Here is a 26,358-nt window from a genome sequence, read left to right as displayed (position 1 = left end):
ACACACACACACACACACACACACACACACACACACACACACACACATATATATATATATACAAATACACGAGTAAAGTCTGCGCCAACCGACCTCTGGAGCCTCCACCCGCCCTGACCTCTTCTCTCGCAAACCTCCCCGAGGCCACACCCACACGCGAATCTTACACACGCACACATCCACGCGTACACGTTTATACATTGCACGGTACGGCTGCTGTTGCGGCAAAATTCGCCCTCTGCTGCTTTTACCCACCCGACCCGCGCGTCGCGTTCACATTAAAACGAACGATCGGCGTAGCGCGCGTGCAGTGTCGGAGAGACGCGTACTACAGCACCATGACGTTTAATCTAGAAAATTGCTGTTGGTTACGTCGTTCGTTTCCATTAGTGTCAGACGACCCGTAGGACACATATGTACTGTACACACACACACACACGCACACACACAATATATATATATATATATATACACCAGAGTGTTACGGCTCGAGACAACGAGTGAGAGAGATGATGCTATACAGATCGTTCGATCGTTCGGAGAAGAAGAGCGCAGACGATAATTTGTGCTGGTCGCCGGGTGGGTGGGCTGCAAGTCGGCGGGAGAGGGGAGGGGTGGGGTAAAAGAAAGAAAAATTGTTACGAAGACTGTACGAAGGGTGTTGGGGAGAAGTAAAACCTGTGTATATGTGTGTGCTTGTTTGGCCGGTGCCACGGCGGCGGTCGTCGATGATCCACTTTGACAGCGAACAACAAACCAGCGGCGGTGTAGCAGCGCGGTGATTAAAAGTTAACTAAGATAATAGATTTTTCTCCCCGGATATCACGGACGGGCGCGATTAATCCTATACACCAACCCTCACAAACCCAACGTTTTAAATCACGCGCGCGCGTCCCGTGAAATGGTTCCATACATTTTATCGTCTCGCCGGCCGAATGAGGCGGACGTGGGCGAGGTGCACGGAAGTTGCAACCGTGCCTATGAGTGCGCGTTAATAAATCACTACGCGTGGCGTGCAGCCGTTGCGTTCGTGCAAAGACCGGCAGCCACGACTGACGAACAGGTTTACGAGAGTCCTTTTGTTTGACAAACAAAAGTAACTGCAATGTAATATAATACATCAGTGGTAGTCGGTGGATATGCAAGCCCCCCTCTTTATGGCAACGTTTATTCTACGTAATTCTAATATTCTATAATATTGTTTACATGGATCCAATATTATGAGCTAGACATGATATTTTCAACAATAGTATTTCACATAGTAGGAAACAAAATACAAATCCTTTATAAATAATATATAATATTATAATATTACTAGTTAGTATATAGTTTTATGAATATTTTTTTGAAAATTCACCTCCCTTCTCTTTATAAAACGCCTGGATCCACTGCTAATATTACATTACTATAATTTGAAATATTTATTGTATAGTGTTTTTAAAGAACCAAGAGTGCAATATAATATTTAAACAAACAATCTTTGATCAAGACACTACGATAATAATAATATATTGTTACATACGTATATTATAATATTATAAACCATCGAGTGCAGTGACAACCAGGTGCATAATATTTCGAGCGTATTCAATTTTTATTATATATTAATACAATATAAAAGAAAATGTTGTATATTTATTTTAAAATAGTAATTGGTTTAACAATAAAAAAAAGTCTCATTTAAATTTAAGGAGGTGTAGGGTAAAGATATGTCCATATGTCCATAACTTAAATAAATAATACCTCTAGTATGCTAAAATTTCAAAAAATTTTGGAACTAAAAAATAAAAATATTCAAAAATAGATACTACAAAAAACATTTAATAGGTATAATTTCCGTATAACTAAATAATTTATGCTTTATAAATATAAAGCATCATGCAGTAACGGTTAAGTATAATTATATTTAATTTATTAATATTTTATATTGATATTGCCAATTGCCATATTGATAACCATAGCAACAATGTAAAAGGATACCTCATACCTATATTATTATTTCTTTTGGTTATTCAACGAAAGACTTAATTATTTGTAAGTCGACCGCTTCTCAAAGCGAGGAATCTGTAAATAATATTAATAAATAATAATACCTTCCAGGTAAGCTAGCAAATAATATGTATATTGAATGGTCGAAATGCCTTCTATCAGCCGTCGGCCGTCACACTAAAAAACCATTTAATATAATATTCCAAAGAGGTTAAGAGGTTTAATGTATGTAATTTAAATACAATTTTGAGAAGAATTAAAATATTCAATCATAAATATCAATTATGAAAAACAGTCTCTTAAATAAAACTAGTTGACGGAAAGTATTGCGCCACATAATTATTATTTATTATAATAAGGATAGTAGTGGTTGTAATGGCAGTTTATACCGCGGTCGGCTTTTTAAGTATGATACAAGCGGGCTTATAAATTCATTGGATATTATAATAAGACTGTGGTCAGAGACCGATTGCATAATATAACCGCTACCACGAGCGTGAATATTATATTGCGTATCAAATGAAAATCTGTAAATAATATAAAATACAATAATAATATTCATTTTATCAATATAAAATATGAATATTACGACTTTAGTGGCATTATATAGTCATCTTACAATTCATTATGTTATCATTAGCGTAGTGGCGTGCACTACAGGATTATGCGCCTGATGGCTAAGCTGATACAGCATATATTTTAACCAACTAGAAAAGAAAAATAAACAACCATTTCCCCCCCCCCCCCACATTAAAGCATAGGTGAAAGGTGTACAAGGTAAAAATATATGGGACATAAGTAATCGTATATCATTCGATTATAATATGATAGAGTCAAATGTCGTTTAGTATTAAATTGCTCCCCTCATCATAAAATTGATAAATACAAAATTAAGAAATACGAGAGGATTTTACAAGACACTAAGTCTTACTGAGTACAAATATTTAACGAAATGCATAATTACATTAAAATAAAATGTAAATAAAATAATATTTTACTTTACTGATGACGAGATAGCAATAAGTTAACTAGTGTTATTGAGACTTGACTGCTTCGCGGAACTCTGTTACGGACCAACAAATTGTTCCTATAAATTTAATTAAATAATAATAAATACTTTGGTGTGATGGGATTTTGGGACCCCGTGATAATAATGAACAAACGTAAGATGAGAAATGTGTCTTAATGTTTAATATATTATGATACGAGCATCATAATAAAAGATAAATAAAAGGGGTTAAGCGCAAACGAAAGTCCTTGGTTTAAATCCAAAATTCAGAGTCTTGTTATATAGTAAATACTATAATATAAGACATTGTGCATCTGTAGGTATTAGTATACAACGAAGGATAATTGTGTATTAGAAGTGAGTTTTAAATTTTAATAAAAACATTAGTAAACTATTATAAAAATATAAACTTATATACCTATTATTTTTATGTTCACATAATTTGATCGTTTGACAAAGTATTCTTAACATTACCAATATTTGTTTGTCTTATTACATTATTCATCAGTTTTTTCTCTCTGTTATTGAACGCATCACTGTAAATCGATAGTTTTATTATTCAACTCAATTGTAGTAATACCCATGTACGTAATTATTTGTGTATTATGAAAACGATGAAATATATTTTACACGCTACAAGGTCAAATAAAGTCATCGAATAATGTTTTAATCGAAAAAGTCAGGGAATATACTCGTATATTTTTTATATGAGCCCTCGTTTATTAATATTAAAAATTCAAAAACTTTCATTGGCTAATTATAATGAAAAACATTGTACTTTACGTGTTATAAATTAAACGCTTGCACGATTTTTATAGGACGGCTATGGCTTGTAGCTACAAATACATATTGTGTATATATAACACGAGTGAAGCCAACCTTTTTACGAGGCTAACCTTTTTTTAAAAACTTAATATGCTGTACATCATGTATAGGTATATTTATAAAATATAAATATATATGCATTATTATTATCATATTATATAGTTATATATTTTATCTACATTGCAGTTATTCATTGTATTTATCATTTAAAGTTCTTTTTCTATTTAATAACTCATTTTATGTAAATAATATTTTCACATAAACACGACACGGGCTAAATTTTAATCATTTCATGATACTTTAAAAAAAAAAGAATTAATACTAGTTATTATGAATAAAAAAGTAGGTATATGCATAATTGATTATTAAAAAGCGTTATTACAAATTCAACTATAATAATAATAATAATATTTATAATTCTTTTTTTTTTAACGAAGAAATATGAAAGAAAGAATGCAATTTTTATTTATATTTATTGCACTATTCTCGTGTAAGTGTGGTACATCTCTGAAAATAGTATTTGATAATTTATAACGAAAATAGTTACTCCGCACGCGACCAAGGTCTATATTTTATTATTATAATATTATGATATATACACTTACTCGTATACACTTCAAACGAAACAATTTAGTCTTAGCATGACACTTTTGATTTCCGTTAAATTAAGTTAAATTATGCATTAAATTGTAGTGTATAATATACATTGCATATAATTTATAATACAGAAAATTCGAAATTTTATATTACTCCATTTTATTATCTTACTATTTTACTTACTTATAGATACCTATATTATATAAGAATTAAATTGGTTGACTGTATCCTGCGGATGTTATAATTTAATTTAATAAAATAAAACTAATTGTTACAATTAAGGAGTTAATTAAAGTGACTTAAATTCCTCCAGGAAGTTTGACATTAATTTGGTAATATCTGTTAAAAAGAAGGTTAGGTGATTTTATATTAATTTCATTAGAGGTGACTTGGGCAAATGTGTTGTCTAATGATTGGAGGAAAAGTTAGAATGATTTTTCGATAATGGGTAATTTACTTTTACATTAACAAGCAATAATATCGTTAGTAGTAGAATTAATATTATCATGTAAATATATTCAAATAACAATTTTCTTTAATTTCAAATATATTACCAAGTAGATAAACGCTCTGCAATACAATAATACCACGTTAGTGATTGGATTTCTGCAATAGATGTGTTAAATTTAATAGTCTATCATGTATACGAACACATTGTCTGAATGAAAGCAGTAACTTTTTAGTAACCATATGGTTAACTTCAAACCGTTATATTAAATTTTGATAATAATATTTATATTTTAATAAATATTTGTATAATATTTTTAATAAAACAAATAATACATTAATATATTGTATATTTGTGTGTTTTTTTTATTTTCATATACAAAGACACTTTTATTAGTAAAAAAATTAGCCTGACCATCAACTTCAAGGAAGCTTTTTACTAGCAAATTGGCTCTAGTATGTACTTTTGATAAAAAATAAAAACTTCTCGATACTTTTTAAAATAGTTGAGGAAAACAATAAAAAATTAAAAACACACATCGTTGTATATATAAAATCAATACATTCCTCGCTTCTCTCAGATTCTAAAATACAATAACAAATAATAATATACAACAATGTTATATTGTTGTAATTTTTTCTAATAAAACTTTATTGTGGGACATATAAAAATTCATATATGTATTGGGTAATTCGATCCTCAATTCGTTTGTCTTGTCTCAACTCAAACTAGTCAAACTTAAAAACTATTCAATTAACGCCGTGTTGAACTTACATACTTAATAATTGCTGCTATATTTTCATTTTACGCCAATACCTATGTAATGAAAATAGGACATCCTATTTAAAAGACATCATGATGGCACTCTGTAGTTTGAAGTAGCTACAGCTACCTCCTACCTATTATTTAGGTATTAATTTTTAAATAATCATCATTCGCGTTTCTATAAAATGTTTTTTTTTTTTTTTTTTTGTTTTTCGTTTTATAGCGATAAAAATGTCGGAGCAGTCAGAAGGGGTGAACAACAACAAATGGCTGTTGGGCCAGGGCCAGAATTACACGCAGCTCCATCACCAGCTTCAGCAACAGTGTGGCGGTGGAAGTGGTGGTGGCGGTGGTGGTAGTGGAGGCGGTGGTGGCGGTGGTGGTGGCGGCGGAAACGGGTCGCCGGGAAACAATTCGCCGGCTCACAAGATGAACGGCAGTGGCGGCACGCACAATCATAATCACCACCATCACCACCACTCGCCGACGTCCCATCACCAACAGTTCGCCCATCACCCGTTCAGTCTGTTGGGCGCCGCCGGGCCGGCCGGCTACCTGCTCGGTTCCGACTCGCTCAAGGTCACCGGTGGCGGTGCGGGCGGAGGCCCTGCCGGGTCCAATCACGTCTTGTTCTGAACTACGCTGCAACGAACCGCGGGCAAACTTGGTCACTATACTATAGTAATAATATTAGGTATATTATTAAATCACGACAAACGAACGAGTGACGGTACACCGAAACATCAAAATGTCACTCCGCCACGATAACTGCAGGTCGTGCACGATCAACGACGAAAGCATTTTCACCGTTTTGTAAATAATAATATTATTATAAAATATAAGTAATACACGCAAAAACATTTATACACTGTAAACAGTGTTGTTAATAGGTAATAATTTAAGAAACATAATATTGTCTTACGCGTTGTGAGGATAAACCGTAAAGTTTATATTGTAACTTTTATTTTATTTTGATTTTTTTTTTTTTTTTTTTTAATTATGTGTATTTTGATTTTTTTTTTCGAATATAATAACAATTCAAATAGGTATAAATGGTATAATATGCGATTCGGTATAGATGATTTACACAAATACCTATAAAATAATAAATAGCGGCAAAGGATGCGAAATCGTCATTGTAAACCGTCAAAACTCGTGAGGTTTGATGCGCAAAGAATGTATAATCGTGGCCGTCGCCGCGGAGAATGACGGGGCTGCCCGGAAATGGGTCTACGAGGGTGTTTTGTAGCCCTACCCCCTAGATTTCAAATTTCCAGATTTTTGCCTGGTGTAACCGAAGCGGTTTTCGCCGGGATTATATTTTTATTCTATATTTATCACACATAATAAGTAGGTAATATTCAAAAATAATAATGACCTCCATAATGTTAATATATTGTGCGATTACAGCACTCGTGTGTTTTCTCCACGTGTTTATATGAACACGTTTATTAATTGTAGCCCAAACTGTTTTCGGTCGGTCTTGTGCGAAACGACAACGATTTACAATGAGCCTGTATCTATATATATATATATTATATAAATACGGGGTGGGTACACTATGGTCCACCCCAAAAAAATATACACCTAAACACGCCCTTCGAATTTTCTGTTATGTATTTATATATGTGCACGTGTGTGTGTAAATGTGTTTAGAAGAAAACAAAACACATCAAAGTGCACTTCGGTGGCCGATAATACCCCGCTCGTACAGTAAATCGTTCCATGGGGTTAATCGTTCGAGTGTACATAACTGCAGTAACCTCTGTAGATCCGCATAAAGTGAGGAAGCGAAGATCAAAAGAATGGCAGTTGCCCCAAAGAGAAAAATTTTTGAGGATATGAACATACCTATTTTATGTGTATTTATGAATATGTTTTATTAGCATTACCCACGTATCTCAAAAATTATAAGAAAACTAGAATAAAAAAAAAAAAGTTATTAATATCAGATCGTTGATTTATAATGGTGAAACTCTGTAAAAATATGTTTTACTGTTAGCTTAACACCATAAGTTTTACACTTTGGTGATTCACTTTTAGACAATAGAAACTTGTGTTATTTTTGTATGGCCTATTTGGAGACGATTAATCACAATATTTTCATTTCCGTTTAAACGATTTTATTATTTTGCCTTATATTATTTATTAAATATTAAAGTAAAAAACTTGACCACACTCATAAAAACACTTGTTACAAGACCTCTATAGAACATCATTGTTTTCTGTTGCATTTATCTACTGTAGTAGTATAATAGTAGTAAAAGTGTTGCCAAGACGTAGCAAGAGTAGGTAGGATTCATAGGATCGTTGGATATTTTTGGAATTCTTCTTTTTTTATTTTTACTCAACTCTTTATTAATACCCAATATCAAATGAGTACAACGAACTGCTATACGTCGTGACGTCATAAAATAATAATAAATATTACTATTATACGATGTGATAGGATTAAGAAACGTCTAAAAATACGTACTAAATAGCTGTTTACATTACGTAATAAAGGTGTCTGAACAGATAGCTTCTAGTGGAACTGTTTCTGCAGTGGGCGATAATTTTTTATCATTCATATGCGGTGATGTTGGACGATAAAAGTTTTATCAGGTTCGGATTAAGATATAAGCTGTATAGGCTGCTATCATCCACAATGTTTTTTTTTCCTTATATGATAAAAATCATTTTTAAAATGAAAATTGTCACAATTGTATCGCATTATTGCAGGATAGATTGTATCCATACCTAAAATCGTGTTGTTATCGTAGTGGCATACTGTCATTCATTTAAGCTTGTTTATTTACACCATTCGTACCATGGTATGTTTAAATTTATTATAATATATCTATGTTAACATCAATTTGTATTGTTTTATTTTTTAACATAAAATATAGTATGACAAAGAAATTGAAAATATTATTTTATTATTCATCAAGTCGAATGATTTTGAGTTTATGTATATTAATTTAAAATGTAAAAAAATTGTAAAATAAATTTATATATACAAATTAAATGTTAAAAAAAATATTTTTCGAAATGCTATAGTAAAATATAGATACATCAAATTATTACAGCCTACGGCCACTGAAGGTCTTAAATGCGAACCTGAAAAGTCACTTTTCTTATTATAACAACCAATGTTAAATTACCACTGACATAGACCTATTATATTATAACATGAGGTCTATGTAACTACTGCGAAAGAAAAACTCGGAGTAAACCACACGATCGACCGGAAAATGAGAATGTTCAAGAAAATATTATTTCGTAGGCAGTAATAAATACACACAATATTACACGTTTAAAACTTCAACCCATAATATGCAAAAAAGTAATAACCGGTCATAAAATATTATTATAAACAAAAATTTGAACAGGCTTATTTTTGCCATTATGCTAATGCGAACATTATTAGCAATATGATTTACTCAATGATCACTATCCCGGTAAAGGTACAAGTATACAACTAACTTTGTCGTATCTTTCCTCGTCATTACAACGCCGATTATCGTATTGTAACAATTCAATTTTTTTTTTATTTTTTATCTTCTCATTTTTCATAGGTAAAATAATTAATGATATAGTGATATTAAATTATATAAAACGCATAGTATACAATATATTATAATAATAATTATTATTATTATTATTATTATTACTATTGTAATTTCTATTCGTCCGGCAAAATAATTTTGATGAATAAATATAAATATATATAAATATATAGGTAATAATATTATAACGTGTATTATGTTAATTACAATTTTTATTTTGTGTTTACTTTCGCAGGATTATTGTAAATATAATAAATAAAAAATTATGTAATATGTGTTGAAAATAAATTTGTGAACCAAATAATTACAATAAAAAAAATTATTATTGAAAATTGTTGTGGTTTTTTTTTTATATATAAATATATCGTATATACCATTATACCTAATGTAACACCAACTTTTTTTATACCTAAACCTATACGTGAATATAGCAACATTATTTTTTTGTTGTTTGTAGATATATGTTTTTTAAATTAAATTAACTGTTGTTGTACAAAAGAACACCGTGACAACACGCCACAATGATTTATAGTTTTTCTTATCCCACTGAAAAGAAAAAAATTACAGCGTATACGTTTAATGTGTATATTTTTTATTCCAACGATAAAACTTTAGAACTTCGCTACATATGCCTGTTGGAATTTACAAAAAAAAGCTGTTTCACATTTATCACTTTGAAACCACCCATTTACTATTTTTGAAAATTTTCTTCGTCAATATTTAGTATGTAATATTTATAAATTTGTACGATCTTAGTATTCCAGTTATCGAAGAAAATTATAACGCTGAGGTGATGAATTTTAGCTCTATCCATGATAAAAAAATTATCTACTTATAATTTTAACAGCTAAATCATAATTTCATACATAATTTGTATGAATTTGTATAATTTAATTGTTTTAAAATGTTTACAACACCTGTTTAGCGGCTATTGAGGTTACATAAAAAATTTCTTTTGTGTTAGATTAAACTTCATATACTAATAATTTGTTTAAAAATTAAATACATTATATAATAATTATTGAAAATTGAATTAATACGGGATGATGAATATTATTACTAAAATATTTTTGTTTAATTTTTTAAAGATATTTCGGTGACGTCTTACTGTAAAATACCTATACACTGATAAAATGTTTAAATTATAATAATTTGAATTATTTTATTATAAAAGCATTAATAACTTAAATCGACAATTATTTTCGAACTCAAAAGAGGAATTTAAATGTTTTCGTTATTTGTTCTAATCTAACATTTTATAGGAGGTATACAATATCTTATAATATGAATTTGTACATTCTAAGTTATCAATTATGGTCATTATTATGGTATATTGGTAAGCTTCACATTTTGTATTGACATACGTATAATACCATTATTATTTTTTTTAAATAAACTGATTTTAATACTATACTATTACATATTAAATTATAATATGTGTTATTTATATATATATTGCATACATCAATATTATTAATATATTGTCACATTGATTAATTTTATGTTATTATACAGATATTAAATACTTTCCATTTCAGTCCTGACTGCCCTATTGTAATAATATAATCTTATTTGATCAATGTTATATAACGCACTTCCAATAAGTGACTTTTAGTGTTTTTGAAAATAATTAATTTGATATTTCATCGTTTTAAATTTAAAATGAAAAGTCGAAAAACAACTATCTGTCCTCGTGATATTACAAAGATTATACTATCAATACTTAAATTTAAGGAGAGAATAATAATTAGGTAACAAAGTTAATTTATTCGATCGATTTAATGATATATTTAGATAAATAAATAATTTATAATAATGTAGTATTAAAAACATATTGTTTTATAAATAAATACAATATTTAATATTAATAAATAGGTACACCTTAATTCGGCATTATTCTAATGTATAATTTTTCACATAGGTACCTACTCCTCATTATCTAAGTTACTAATTGTCTCATCCTGTTCAATAGACTTTAACTTAATAGATAATTTAATTGTTTGTCAATATTGTTTCAATTCATTATAATAATTATAATATTATTATTTTATAATCAATAAAAATCCTTGAGTATGTAATCGCTTTGCTATATTGTAGGTGTATAGCGTATGGTATATCTCGTCTAAGAGTATGTGTTTTAAAAAACCATGTGAAACTTGAATTTTGTCTGAAAACACTTTTGAGGGTGATTTTCATTTAAACAATTTGAACTCATAGGTACTTTTGAGAGGTCTAAATAGTATAAATAGCCAGCTATTGCGCTTACCCACTCAATAAACCGCCGCTATCCTGACCTAACACCAACACAAAATTTCACTGTTCTCATACATTTCAATGCAATATAATTTAGTAACCAAATTGTATACAATAATAGTTTGTTAGAAATTGTAAAATAACAAACACTAAAATTTTGGAATTAGTGATTCTATTGAATAACAGCATTTTTGATTAACCTCAATAGTTACTAAACAAACAAATATTGCAAACAAAACGCTTACTAAAATATTGCATTGAAATATATGAAAACAGTTCAACTTTATGTTGGTGTTTGGAATAGATTACTGCAATAAATGTCTAACAATAATTGTAAAAGTTTAAAAACTATTAAATTAATTCACACAAATTCCTAATTAAAATATGGCAAAGGACAAAAAAGAAAACACTGACATTTTGTATAGGAATATAGGTTATAGGTGACATCAATTTCTGAATTAAAAACAAAAGCCACTGAACTAAGGTTGTATAAATTCTTGCAAATTGTATACCAAAATATGCATTGAAAGGATACAAAAAAACTGAAATTCTGTGAAGTGATGATGCTAGAATAACAGCATTTTCGATTAATCAAAAAAGCCACTAACTAACAAATATATTTGTAAAAATATATTTACCTACTACATCTGATAATATGTGATAGGTTACCGAATACCGATTATAAATTCCACTTTTAATGTAAGCGTGTTAATTCCAATTTTGTTAAATGCATCGATTATATCAACTATTTCTATGATAGTCATAGTACCACGGGTAAAATATTTGTTTTGATTTTAAAGTTTGTGGATGGAATATATTTGAATTTTTAACTATAATTATTGGACGAAATTTTTATTTTTTTTTTTTCGACAGTATCTTTGTTGCCTTACTGGTAAGATAAATGCAAAAACGATTATTCAATATTCTAAAGGCAAATTTTATGTTTATTGGATTAGTGATTGTAATTAAAACTTTAATATAATCGATCTGTGGTATACCACGTCAATGATGTTAAAAACTATAGCTTTGTCTTTTTTTAGAAAACTAAAACTGGCTGTTGTCTCGACGAAAAGTTTTTTTGTGTGGTTATTGCCTTAATTAACCTTGTTTTTAGTATAACTTGAGTTGGAACTTGCGTAGTAGAATTCGATGTAGATTAATGTATTAGTTAGAATTTTGAAAGTGTTTTTTGGTTGAATTAGTGTTTTGATGTGAATTTGGTTTAGTTTTAGTTATCTTTAATCAAGACGGCAGATTTGTGTTTAAACGTCCTAATAAAGTGTGTTTATTAGCCTTACCGGTCATGATGGTTTATTAGTATATTCAACAAGGTTATATAATAATAACAATATTACGAAGTAAATATATTTATATATATTACTCATATTTTAAACGGACTAGCAGAAACGCCAAAAAATGAGATTGTTATTGACTTGATATCGAATGCAATAAAAACGGAGCACATTAAATGGCTAACGCGTTCTGTATAAATTATTATGGAAGTGAATATATATTATTATGTTAAGTTGATAATCGGAAATATCATAATGTTTACCGCTAAATATTAAAACAAAATAACCAAGTATTACGAATGCATTTTTACGGACAACGAAGTGCACGGGGATAGCTAATAATATAATAAATACAATTCTTTCAGAAAAAAATCAAACCAACCTACCCTTGTACTAAAAATAAAATTAATTACTTTAATGGCAATGGCAAAACGTGTAATATCATAAAATTTACTTAGTGATAAAGGATGACAGATTGTATCAACTCAAAATCGTTTTTCGTAAACAATGATATATCATTGAATTTAATTTTAACATGTCCATTCAAATTATCTACAACTCACAAGACACCTACCGTGCAGCAGACGGTAACCACTTGATCACTTTTTTATATTATTGTATAGCGTTGATACGAATGTGCATTAATTTATTTCGATATAATAAATAATGATAACATATCATATAATATGTCGCATTCACATAGTAAAACCACTCATTTCATGAACTGGATAATGGATATCCAGATAGTGAAATTTGTCCAGATTGTGAATTTTGATGAAAATATATTATATGGACAATTGCCTGTAATATTGTGTACTTTATATAATTATTATGAAACAATTTTTTTTTTTTTACCAATAAATTAAATTATATTAATTTTCTTACTTGAATCGCATAACTGGCAGATAATTTTATTATTTTCAGTAATCCCCGATAATAGAAATATCACTTCAACTTAACAAATGCTGCAAGCAATTGAACGTTTTTCAATTTTCTGTATCTGAGATAGTGATATATATGTTTGAGATATTTTTCCGTTGTTAATTTCTTCAACAGATCAAATGGTAAATTTGATGTAAATAGTCCAATTTATGAGCCATTTCTAAACAAAACTTTATAAAGACTACGTTCAATTGTTTAATGAACTATTTTTTTGGAATTAAACATAATTTAACGCATTATTATTATTATTATTATTATTATTAATATAATTAATTGAAGACCTTGCAGATTTCAATGTAAAATTTCAAACTACCGATAGTATTAACATAGTCACTCTCAGAAATAAACCATATAATTAAATAATCACAATAATTTTAAGTAATATTTCTTCTACATTTTTTTCACCTTATACATGATAGTCAGTTAAAGTATTTTGACACTTCTGATTTTACCTCTGACTAAATACTTTTATAATACCGACAATAGAAATATTTGCCTGAAATCATCCGTAACGACAAATGTTACGCCTATTGTTTTATCTGATGTTTTTATATATTTATAAATGTTTTGTTAATATATTTGGAACCTGTGAGATATCGACGATATCATATATTCGTTCCAAAGTCCTCATTTCACTAGGTTAATGAAGCAAAATCTTGGTAATATATATTATTTATTTAGTGCAGACTATAATAGCCTATGTTATTTGATTATTTCTAAAATCATAAGAAACAATTTAAAAAAATATCGTTAAAAATTGTTCCATTACTCATTAGTTTATGAGCTAATTAGGATAAAAAAAAAAAATACAGAGAATATTAAATATTAATAAAAATTTGAAAAATAGGAGTGCATAACATGATGAAATCCCAAGTCTGGTGATATAAATTTGATACAAATCTGCTGGCACGTTGTTTTTACCGCTTGCAACCGCAGTAGATGTAGATTATACTGTAAATGATGAGTAGATATTGCGACTGCGATAGTGGCCAACACTATGTTCAAGTGTCATAGTAATTATGTATACGAGTATACTGTAACAACGAAAAATGAGAAAGAAATAAAATTAAATTAAAAGGTCTTAAGTTATAGTTATGGAGACTAGACACAAGGCTCGACAAGGGACACAAGCCTTGGATGTAAGTCGGGTATTGATATAAAATTTACGTTTTCTCGCGTTATTGCCTTCTTTCTGTTCTTTGGAGGGTTCTCGAGGTCATGTATTCGAGAATATAATCAAGTACACCGTGATATAAAAAATGATATGCAAAATATTAAAATAATAATAATATTTAGTATATTATAATCATGCACCTTACCTAACTCGCAGCAGTGAATGTAAGGTGCTAGTTAGGAAACACTAATAGTAATAATTCAACACTTAAATCAAAATAAAAACAACACTGGTTTAGCCTTTGAAAAAAAAGAGAAGTTCAGTTGTCGCTCGCAGAATCTTGTATGTAGTCATGTGAAGAGCTCTTACTCGTGTGTATGGTGTGCATGCACTTAACAGTTTGGATGGTGCTCATGCACTCGATAGTTTGGATAGTGCTCGTGCACTGCTGAGAAAAAATGATCTGGTCAAGCCAGTCAGAGTCGCAGGCGACACCATCAAAGGTCTCCGCATTTTCTAAAAAAATTGGCTTTCTCCTAGGTGACAGAGATCCTCATTGGGCTATCCCTTGTCTTTGGCGACACACGAGATGGGTCACACGTTTTGCGGCACATTGTCACAACACTCACAACCCATGTGTCAGCCCCTACATGACCATATAAGTCGTTTCTTTCATCAGCAGTGAAAAATGTTTATGAGGTTTTAATCTGCATGCGACAACTTGACCCTCATTTATTTTATTGAATAGATAAGTATAAGCAATATTACAATTATGATGATATGTGAGCATATCATTACATCCACCCTACGTTTTTTTGTGCTGTGCTCTCACAACATCACTCATGGGTGAGTGTCAGCGTGATTATAATTCAGATACAATAATACACAAAAAATTATTATGAATTAGCTTATATAAATTTGACTTAAGTTATATAATTTTTACATTTTTTTTTTTTTTTTGTAATGATGTACAAACAATCATAACTTAATTTTTTAACTTAACTTAGGTTAGTTTTTACAGTTTTTTTTTTTGATGTATTGATGTACAAATTAATATTACTTAACCTTTTAACTTAACTTGGGTCATTTCTTTAAAAAAAATTTTTTTGCAATTATGCAATAAAAGCATTGAATAATTAACTTCTATTAATTTACATTAGGTTATATATATATATTATTGATAACCCTTTTTTTATATATATATAATATTAACACTATTTTATTTGTGCTTTGCTAAAGTGAATATTAATACAATATTTAATTTATATTCATATTATAATAATTTTTGTTTTTTATATATATACGAGTATATTATATCATTAATATATTTAAATTTTTTTTTTTTATTCTTAAGAATTTTTTTGTTTGTGACTGTTTATTGAGTCTGCGATTGCAATTTTCTTCAGGGTATCGTTTTGTTTGACCTTTTTATTGTTGGTAGTTTCTATTGGCTCGATATTTGATAATTCTTTTTTGTATAATAATGTATTAGGGCCATTAGAGGTTTCCATCAATTTTTATTTTTGTGTAAATAGTTTTAATTTGAAATTATTTGAATATTATTGATCGTATTTTCTATATGCTTTTTGTATTTTTGACTTTTATGTTCTGTGTTAATGAAGTAAGTGTCGGTGTTTTATATATATGAACTATATTATTAGGAATTTTATTAGACTTCTTAGCTGTTAAAGTACCCAGAACCCAATCATAAATTGTCTCCTACAGTAGGTATAATGGATACCTATTACCTAGTTAGGTATATATTTCACAAAGTGATTATAGTTATTTTATTTTATTCGCAAAAACTTTTTAAGTATTTGGAATAAAAATTGATACTAGCTTTAATAATATTAATATCATACGAACAAAGTGTTTTACTGTTTATCTGTTGTTAAGCATAAATATTATACTATTTTTCGTACTCGACCGTGCACGCGTATATTTAGTGAAAATTAGTTATTGAAATTATATCGTGAACGAATAGAGCTATTAAATACTCAATTAACATGTCAAATGAAAAGCAAAAAAATGTTCTACCATTTTTTGCGAACTTTACAATAGCTGGATTGTCTGGGTAATAATTAAATATAAATACTTTATTTTAACTAATTTATGTACCTATAAGTAATTGCAAATAATTATGTAATCGTGGTTTGCATCAGGATGGGAGCTTCGGTATTCGTCCATCCATTAGAAGTGCTTAAATATCGTATGCAATTAAGTGGCGAAAAAGGTACAACATCGGATCACAAAAACTCGTTCCATGCAATCATTAACATGGCAAAAAAAGAAAAACTATCGGGATTTTATAAGGGCATCTCAGCAAACTTTATTAGACAACTAATTTTTACGTCAACTCGGGTAGGCTGCTATACCACGCTTATCGATGAAATGAAAAAGTGAGATTATATTGACAAATAATAATAATATATATTATGTGATAAAATGTACGTGTACATTTTGAATGCGTCCTATACAAAAATTCAAAAGCCTAATTTAAATATGCTGTTTCGTTTAAAATTTAAATGGAATCGGGTACCCAAAAATTAAACGTATCTACACACGACTGACCACACGCATGATATAATATATTATGACATTTAGTTATATAAATGATCCGGTTAAGTATGAGCAAAAAACCAGTTTAAAAGTCACATGAATCTTATGTGAACGTGTGTACGTGACATTTGAACATAATGATGTAATTGCATATATTTAGGTATTATAGGAACGACGGCATCATTAAATTTGCATGCTAAATTATTTGTTTTAAACAGAGTTATTTTTAATTTAGTTTTAATGTAATAGCTGTAAATATGAATAAATTATATTATATTATAACGATATGTGTACACTGGCTAAATCTTAAATATTAATCGTCCTACATATTATAAAATAAAAAAAAAATGTATTCATATGTACCTACATAATCTAACGAGCACATCAATGTGGTAGTATGATAATTAATGTATCGGTAAGATTGAAAATCAAGTGATACATAATAATATTATGTACAAGTATTTTATTAATATATGTGTTACAGACGAGGGCAAAGCAACGTGATAAATAATGCGATAGCAAGCATGTCTACCGGAGCATTTGCTGCGTTCATTTCAACGCCAACCGATGTAATAATTGATTATCCAACGTGAATATTATTATTTGGTGATATATAAGTCTATAACCACCAATAATATTGAACACTGTCATGTAGGATATAATTTGGTCGTTAATCGTTTGAAAACTGTTTAAAATGATCACAGATTGCTGTAGTCCGCATGACGGCCGACGGACGATTGCCAACGGAAAGCCGACGAAACTACAAACATGTGTTCGACGCATTGTGGAAAATCCGAAAGGATGAAGGCATAACGGGGCTTTGGAGAGGGACGGCGGCAACTGTGTTTAGGGCGATGACAGCTAACGTAACGCAATTGATGTCATATGACGCGGCCAAAGTGTACATGATGGACAATTGTAAGATCATTGGTCATATTTATTAGTTATTACCTATGGTGGTTTATACTAATAATAAGAGTACGTCATAAAAGAACGGATTCATTTTAAAAAGCAAAAAAACTCAAAAAATTAATCGAATTAAATGTTTATTGCATCTACGAAACTCTGAAACTAATATAATTTATATACGTAACACATTATCCATATAGTGTCCCACCTCCACGGATATACTATTTGTGTATACTTAATAAAATATTTTCTAAAGTTTTGAAACACTTGTTTCAATAATTTAATTGAAACTGCATTAGTGGTCAATCAGCACTTCGGTCTTAAGCCAATTCCTTTGTACCCGTCTATTGACTAGTAACACCTAATACAAATTCATCCGTTTATTGTGGCTTATTATATTATGTATTAAATATTAGGCCAAAAACCCAAAAATTATATTATATAGACTATACAGCGAATATTTAACACATAGGTTGATTTGTGTCGTATGACACTGATATTACAAAAATATTAAATATACTTATATTTCAAAAACGGTTTTAGATAAAATGGAGAACGGTTTAAAGCTTCACACCGTATCAAGCATGATTTCTGGAATTGTATATTCCATCTGTTCGAATCCAATGGACGTGTTAAAGACTAGGTAAACTACTTATTATAACTTTATGTTTCTATACACAATAATATATGTATGTTTATTTACAAAAATGACATAAAATCACATTCGTAGAATACAACAACAGAAAATAGTAGACGGAAAAGCAGAATATTCAGGGCTAGTAGAAGTGGCATCGACTTTGGTGAAGACCGAGGGAGTGACAGCTTTATGGAAAGGCTGGCCTTTTTATTATTTACGAGTTGCTCCGGGTACTGTCTTGTTATTTATTTTCATGGAACAGCTTAAAAAAGGATATGAAGAACATTTTATGAAAGTCTTGTAATCAATAATTAACTTTAATATTGATGGATTGGTTTTTGAGCAATTACAGCTGTAATTTTGACCTACCATAACTATAAATAAACATTATATACAAATTTATATACATTTTATATTATTATAATTATAATACTTAGGTACTAAGTTAAGATATGTGTGGACAATTGAAAATTCGTTAGTAATTAATCAATTATTTGAGCTACCTCATAAGTCATTAACAATTTATTAAATCAAAATAATTAATTAATTGTATCAAAACCATCAGTCTTATAACCAAATGGTAAACCACGAATAATTTATTTTACAGACCATGATGATTTATCAAATAAATCATACATTTTTTTTTAAATGATTGTATTATTAATTTTATTCTTATAAGATAAGTAGTAAAACAGTCTACGAGCTTATACTTTTATGCTGCTCCCACTTATACGTACGAATTGTGAACCAGAAATTTTATTAATATAATAATCATTGACCATTAGTATTTTTCTTTTTGCTTTATTTAATAAATAATGGATTAAAATGGACAAAAGTCATACATAACTTGCAGCAGTAAATGTGAGGTGCCAATTAGGAACTAATAGGTAGCACTAATGGTAATAATTCAACACTTGAAAAAAAAAAAAAAAAAAAAAAACAACACTGGTTAAGCTTTTGAAAAAAAAGAAAAGTTTAGTTAACGCTCGCAAAATCTTGTGTGTGGTCGTGTGAAGAGCTCTTGCTCGTGTGTATGGTGTGGCCGGTGATCATGCACTCGATAGTTTGACTAGTGCTCGTGCACTGCTGAGAGAAAATGACCTGGCAAGCCAGTCAGAGTCGCAGACAGCACTATCAAAGGTCTCCGCATTTTCTAAAGAAATTAGCTTTCTCCTAGGCGACACAGAGATCCTCATTGGGCCATCCCTTGTCTTTGGCGGCACACGAAATGGGTCACACGTTTTGCGACACATTGTCGCAACCCATGTGTCAGCCCCTACGTGACCATATAATATAAGTCGTTTCTTTCATCAGTAATTAAAATTGTTTATGAGGTTTTAATCTGCGTGCAACAACTTGGCCGTTATTTATTTTATTGAATAGATAAATATAAGCAATATTACAATCATGATATGTAAGCATATCATTACAATACGTACCAATTAAACTACACACAGGAAAATTATTATCAATCATTAACTACTGTCAGGCACATCAAATGGCGGCAAGGTAAGTATCATAAGTAATCTTAACACGTAATTGAGACGCATATTTATTAGAGATGCAAATACGTTGTCATGGGTGTAGCTAGGATTTTAATCCGGGGGAGTTATTAACTTTTTTTTTGCTTTTTCGATTTTATAGTATAACATACACGTTTGGTATAAGAAATATAATTTAGTTTGAAATGCAGGGAGGCAAGTGTTCTCTCCCTGTCCCACCCTTGCTATGCACACGTAAGTGGTCACAAATTATTATCATCACATGTTGATATTTTCCATTAAGTGCATAATATTGATATCTTACAGGCAACGACAATTCAGAGTATTATGTCAATGAAATCTTGTCGTTTGCCATCAATCATTGAGATTATATTTCGGAGTTCAGACAGTAATCAAAAGCGGAATCGAATAATCAAAACATGCGTATCAGTGTGACTTTAAAAAGGAAACAGGTACGGTTGTATGACTATACTAATGTACGAAGAAACAAAAAATAATAATGTGTCGTATGTGACCTATAGGAGTATACAAAATCATTGAAATATGTATTATATTATAAATGTTTCAAATTTACTTAATATTTCGGCTATGATAAAATTTTAAAAATATAAGTTATACCTAATACTTAAATAGGTATTAGATTAATATTAAACTATGTATATTGTATCTATATACTCGTAGAATCAAAATAAAACTTAAAACAAAATAATACATAAATAATAAACGTTATAATACTATCTGTATCATTATTTATTATTATTTATATTATTAAATTTATGTATTAAGCATATTTATTTGTCTAAATTATTTTCTATTCGCCGAACGAATATGAATTACAATAATAATAATTATTAATATTATAAATTGTATATTTATGTACTTGATGTAATACAACATCACTATATTATTAATTATTTTACCTACGAACCATGGGAAAATAAAAACTAAAAACTAAAATAAAATAAAATTGTTACCTACAATATTACAGTCAGCGTTGTAATGACGATAAAATACGATAAAATTAATTAAATATTTAAATGATTAATAGTTATAAACTTAGAAGGTTTACCGAAAACTCCTTGTCGTCAATCTAATAGTGTCATAGTAAATATAGGTATCTACTATCCAAGTAATTGAGTGTGTGAAAAAATTATATTTCTATCTGGTAACCGTGGGTTATTTTTTAAAATCAGATTTTATAGCATATCAGAAAAGGTCTATTATTCTTATCATGTAAATTATTTTGTTTCTATATAGATTTATTTTTTCATGGATAGAACTCAGATTGGTTTTATATTTTTGAAATAAGAATTAATCTGGCAAAAGTAACTTAGTTACATAGTACAAAAGATTATTTTCATATAGTAACCACAAGAATAAATTAAATTAAAATAAATAAACATTTAGTATACCGTAGCAACCATTAACAAAAATAAACAAAATTAATTAATCAATATAAATTTATTTTTGAAATTTTATAAATAAATATTTTATTTAATAATAACAATGAATCAAAAATCAGTAGAACTTGTGTGCCCTAATCGAAACACATTCTTAAAATACAAACATGTTAAAAGCCGGTACATGACAAAAAGTAGGGTTGAGAAACAACAATCACATCAATCCAAACACTTTTATTTAACGAAAATTAAAAAAGTAAATTTGAATTCGTCGTTAGAAGACACGGAATTCCATATAGAAAATTAAATTTATAAAATCTGAATACGTGTCGTTATCCAACACTTCAGTGTAAAACTTATCAACTAGTAAAATCTACTTTCTGTCGACTACAGACGACAGATCAAAATAAAATAAATACAAATATGATCCATCTATACTATCGGAGCCAGATTTGCTATCAACCCTGTTCAATCAAGCAGTCACTAATTGCCTTCCGTGAATGCGTCAGATTTTCAATAAATGTTCATCATAAACTGGATCTGATGGCAAAGTTGATGGTGACAAGTGCCTTTCGGAACCCGCCTAAAGGCTTGTCGTTTTTGGAGTTGAAAAAGGAAGCGAAAAAAAGACTAAACCTCTGTATGTTTGTTAAAACGATTGTGACGCTTGGTATGGTAGCACAGAAAGAAGAACGATTTTAAGATAGTTTTCACCATTTTGGATTGGCTGAATGGCTGAGCAGAAAGACGAACGAGCAAATAGTTGATGCTTTGGACGTAGAAATTGATATATTTAATATGGCCATCTGTCGAACGAAAATGTTCTTTCAAGTGTTTCCTAAACCGAGTAGATTTGAACCACAATTCCGGATGAAAGGCTGTAATCAGTGGACGCATTTCAAAGAAGAACACATGTATTATAAAGTCAAAAAGGAAGTTCGGGAATTGTATAATTTGTTTGAATTCGATTTCGATGATTCAAACAACAACAACGACGTTGAAATGTTTATGGAAAACGATAATGAGCAGATTTCTATTTCTGGTATAACAATTTTAGAACCAAACTTAGGCTATTAGGGGTAGGGGGATGAGGCCCATCGGGCTCCCCCGTTAAATCTGCCACTGGACAGATATAATATGCATAACATACACCAAGTATTTAACTAGGTATTTACATTGAAATATAGAAATATCTATTTCCTTTAAGCATATGCTAATGTTGCTAGTAGACAGTAAAAATAACACATGAACAATTTAATTATAAAATATAAAAACAGCTAATGATTTATAAATCAACTCGGTGATTTTCTTAATTTTAGTAAATCATGTAGGGCTGATAGCAAAGCATAAAAGATTTTATTACACATGCCAAAAAACCTTAACACAAACGAAATATATACATTATTATAGTTAGGCTTCAATATAAACTTATGTTTTTATATAAATTGCTTGACATTAATTTATTTGTATAGTACATTTTGATTGGAAAATTACACAAAATAAGGACTTATAAAGAAGAAACGATAAAAATTAACTGCTATCGAAATTGCAAGCTATTGTATTTTAATTTTTTAATTCATTCAAAGTAAGACAGGTGTATTTTATTTTGGTTTTTGACGACTAAAAATTAATCTATAATTAATCAATTTAATATTAAATAAAAACTACATTTATATAGCATAATATTATTAGGACATATTCATCATACCTGTTTAAATTTTTAGGATAATGGAAAAGAACATACAAATTATTCCGTCAAAAATTTAATCAATGTAAGTCGAAATAAGCGCATACCATAAAATTAGTATAAAATTATGTGTGAATTTATCTTGTAAATTATTTGCCTTTAGTGGTCTTCTTTGATAGAAATAACTCTAAAGAAATATACTGTAATTACCTTAAAAATGTTTGTCACTTTTTGGATCATTTTCACAAAAACCAACGTGAAATACGGAATGACAGCTATTATGCTTAAGGAGGATGAAATAGCCAATTCAAAAACCTCCTCTTGTTCCTGCCTACTTTCTGTTCCTGCCACCACTACCCACTACCTCTCTCCCTCTGTAAGTAGGTATAAAATGTGTTTTGGGTGATACTGATTATTTCAAAGTATTTTTTGACAAAATCAATCTTAAATGCATTTTTAGTTTTTAGCGCATTTTTCACAATGTGTTCGTAACTGAACAAAAATTGTAGTAATTAACAGGAGACTCGGCAAACTGCAGACGGTACTAATAATAAATCAAATAGCACGACGAGTTGTCGTCGATAACAATTTTTTTTTAAATTATTATTGTAGAACGAATGATTAGAAATAAAAACAGAAGTACAACAAAAATAAACAAGTAACAACGAACAATATACTATTAAAAAAATAAATACGCTACTGTAGTGTTATTTAAAAAAAATTTTCAAATTTTTCAGATACCAATAATAAGTGTTATTTTTAATTTAAATGCCTTTTTAAAGTCTTTTTTTACATTTTTTAAGATTTTTTAGGATATTAAATATTAAAATCCTAGCACTACTAATAATTTAATATTAGTATCGTATAGACAGATCCATTTTATTTCTGCCGTTAGATCTCTGTATATACGTGTCATCGAAGCTCTGTAATACAAAAATACTAAATAAATCGGTAGGTATTTCAGAATTTAGATCACAAATTCATAATAATATCATACAATACAATATTGTGACTATGTAGTCATCTTATTAGTAAAAGATTCAGCGTCTAAATACTCTAAACCTAAACCTATACGTGAACATAGCAACTATACATACTTTATCGGTGTTAGTATTTTTTTTTTTTTTAATTACATTAACTGTTGTTTTTCCAAGAAAACACCACGACAACACGTCGCAATGATTTATAGCTTTTCTTCTACTGCTGTAAAGAAAAAAATAATACAGTGTATATGTATAATATGTATAATGTATATTTTGTATATTTTAACGATAAAACTTAAGAATTCCGTTACATATGCCCGTTGGAATTTACAAAGAAGCTGCCAAATCCTTGACACGATTTATGTAGAAAAACAATTTAAAGGGTTTCATGTCCATCTATTTTCGACGATTTCAAAACAAAAATATATGTTTTTTAACACTTGGTAATAATATAATAATAACATTGTACCATAGGAACATAATGTGATTTAAAATTATATTTAAATTACTGCCATGAGTGAAACCACTCATTTCATGAACTGGATATCCAGATTGTGAAATTCGTCTAGATCGTGAATTTTGACGAAAATACATTACATGGACATCCATTTCATGAAATAGACATTTTTTTTTTGTTATTTACCAATAAATTATATTATATAAACGAAAGTGTTACATATGAAGTATTATTATAAAATATTATCTTTATTATTTAATTTTTGAAGGACGATTAATTATGACATATGATCTAAATTCTATAGACCTAGGCAGAACTACAGCCTGTGCCAACTGGGGCTTGGCCCAGGAAAATCTCGTCCCGAACTAATATTTACAGTACACGTAATACATATATTAAATAGACATAATAATATGTAGGTACCAAATAACTAATAAGTAATATCATTGAGTATATGTATTTAGTGGTAATATGTAATAATAAATAATAATACATAACATTATAACAACATCACATATTATACAAAAAAATATACTGGAAAATAAGTAAAAATGTTCAAAATAAATATGATTTGTTTCTTAGTAAAACAATTCCTAATCAATTATAATTTAGCTGAAATTATTTTCAAAAGTATCTAAAGTTCTAAACATTGTATTTATTTTTTAAAAATGTAATATATGACGTAGACACACAAATAATAATTCAGGGTCAGCCTGTCCAGGACCGGAGGACCGGGATTTCCGCCAAGGCCCTTGCCATATTATAGTTACTGGGCCCTTGTATTGTGTTTCCCCAAAATACAATTTAATTAAATAAATCATTACTTGATGAATTATATTTTATTAATATAATCGTATTGTAATACTTAGAGTTGGTTTTTTTTCTATTTTTGTGTCTGAATGTGTGAACAATAATTATTATCTGTACAAATAATAATGCGGGCAGCACCGGATCTAAGAGGGGGCAATCCGGGGCATGTGCCCCGGATACTAGTCATAAAAGGGCGCCAATTTCATATTTTGCCCCGGGTTAAAAAAATGTTAGATCTGGCACTAAATACGGGTAGTAACGTGAAATCGATAGCAGAAACAAAAACTAAATATTATGGATTATTATAGTTATTAATAAATATAACTCGTATATTGTAATAATTATAATTGTAATTAACTAATTATCTGTCAAAGTGCTTTCATTGGAAGGTCTCTTTATTCTGTCATTCTCGTCATATAAATCTTGTATCACTTGCACTTAATGTTCTGAATGTAACAGATTGTGAAAATAAACATTTAAAGTTAATAAAAAAAAAAAAATTGTCGATGAAACCCATATAGGAACATGTTATTAGTATTAGTAATAACTAATAATTTTATTGTTACAACCACGTGAACGCCGTCAACTAGTAAAATACAAAACTTATTCCTATCATAAATTACTCAATAATT

The 26,358-nt window shown here is 29.1% G+C and overlaps 2 protein-coding genes across 2 annotated transcripts in view; both read left to right on the top strand.

Moving 5' to 3' along the window:
* LOC112594242 (paired mesoderm homeobox protein 2A-like) overlaps positions 1-8,521 on the top strand; it is a 43,595-nt gene extending 35,074 nt beyond the window's left edge. Inside the window, exon 4 of the mRNA XM_025338934.1 lies at positions 5,857-8,521. Coding sequence (XP_025194719.1) covers positions 5,857-6,269 — 413 coding nt within the window. The 3' untranslated portion in view covers positions 6,270-8,521. The remainder of the gene's footprint in view (positions 1-5,856) is intronic.
* Positions 8,522-16,788: 8,267 nt separating this feature from the next.
* LOC112600376 (mitochondrial 2-oxoglutarate/malate carrier protein-like) lies at positions 16,789-19,191 on the top strand. The gene is made up of 6 exons (XM_025347574.1): positions 16,789-16,856; positions 16,945-17,181; positions 17,826-17,910; positions 18,046-18,259; positions 18,794-18,893; positions 18,981-19,191. The coding sequence occupies exons 1-6, from the start codon at positions 16,789-16,791 to the stop codon at positions 19,189-19,191; spliced, it is 915 nt and encodes a 304-aa protein (XP_025203359.1).
* The last annotated feature ends 7,167 nt before the right edge of the window (positions 19,192-26,358 follow it).

This window comes from Melanaphis sacchari, unplaced genomic scaffold (genome assembly GCF_002803265.2).
Source record: "Melanaphis sacchari strain LSU unplaced genomic scaffold, SCAv2.0 Contig0_pilon_pilon, whole genome shotgun sequence".
Classification (NCBI taxonomy): domain Eukaryota; kingdom Metazoa; phylum Arthropoda; class Insecta; order Hemiptera; family Aphididae; genus Melanaphis; species Melanaphis sacchari.
This window is presented reverse-complemented; position numbering and strand designations above follow the sequence as displayed.

What these genes read in the sequence shown, in the direction of transcription:
- LOC112600376 (XM_025347574.1), top strand. Translation starts at nt 16,789, where the DNA reads ATGTCAAATGAAAAGCAAAAAAATGTTCTACCATTTTTTGCGAACTTT. An exon ending in ACAATAGCTGGATTGTCTGG is followed by an intron (nt 16,857 to 16,944) that starts GTAATAATTAAA and finishes GGTTTGCATCAG; the next exon opens with GATGGGAGCTTCGGTATTCG. An exon ending in AGTGTACATGATGGACAATT is followed by an intron (nt 18,260 to 18,793) that starts GTAAGATCATTG and finishes AAACGGTTTTAG; the next exon opens with ATAAAATGGAGAACGGTTTA.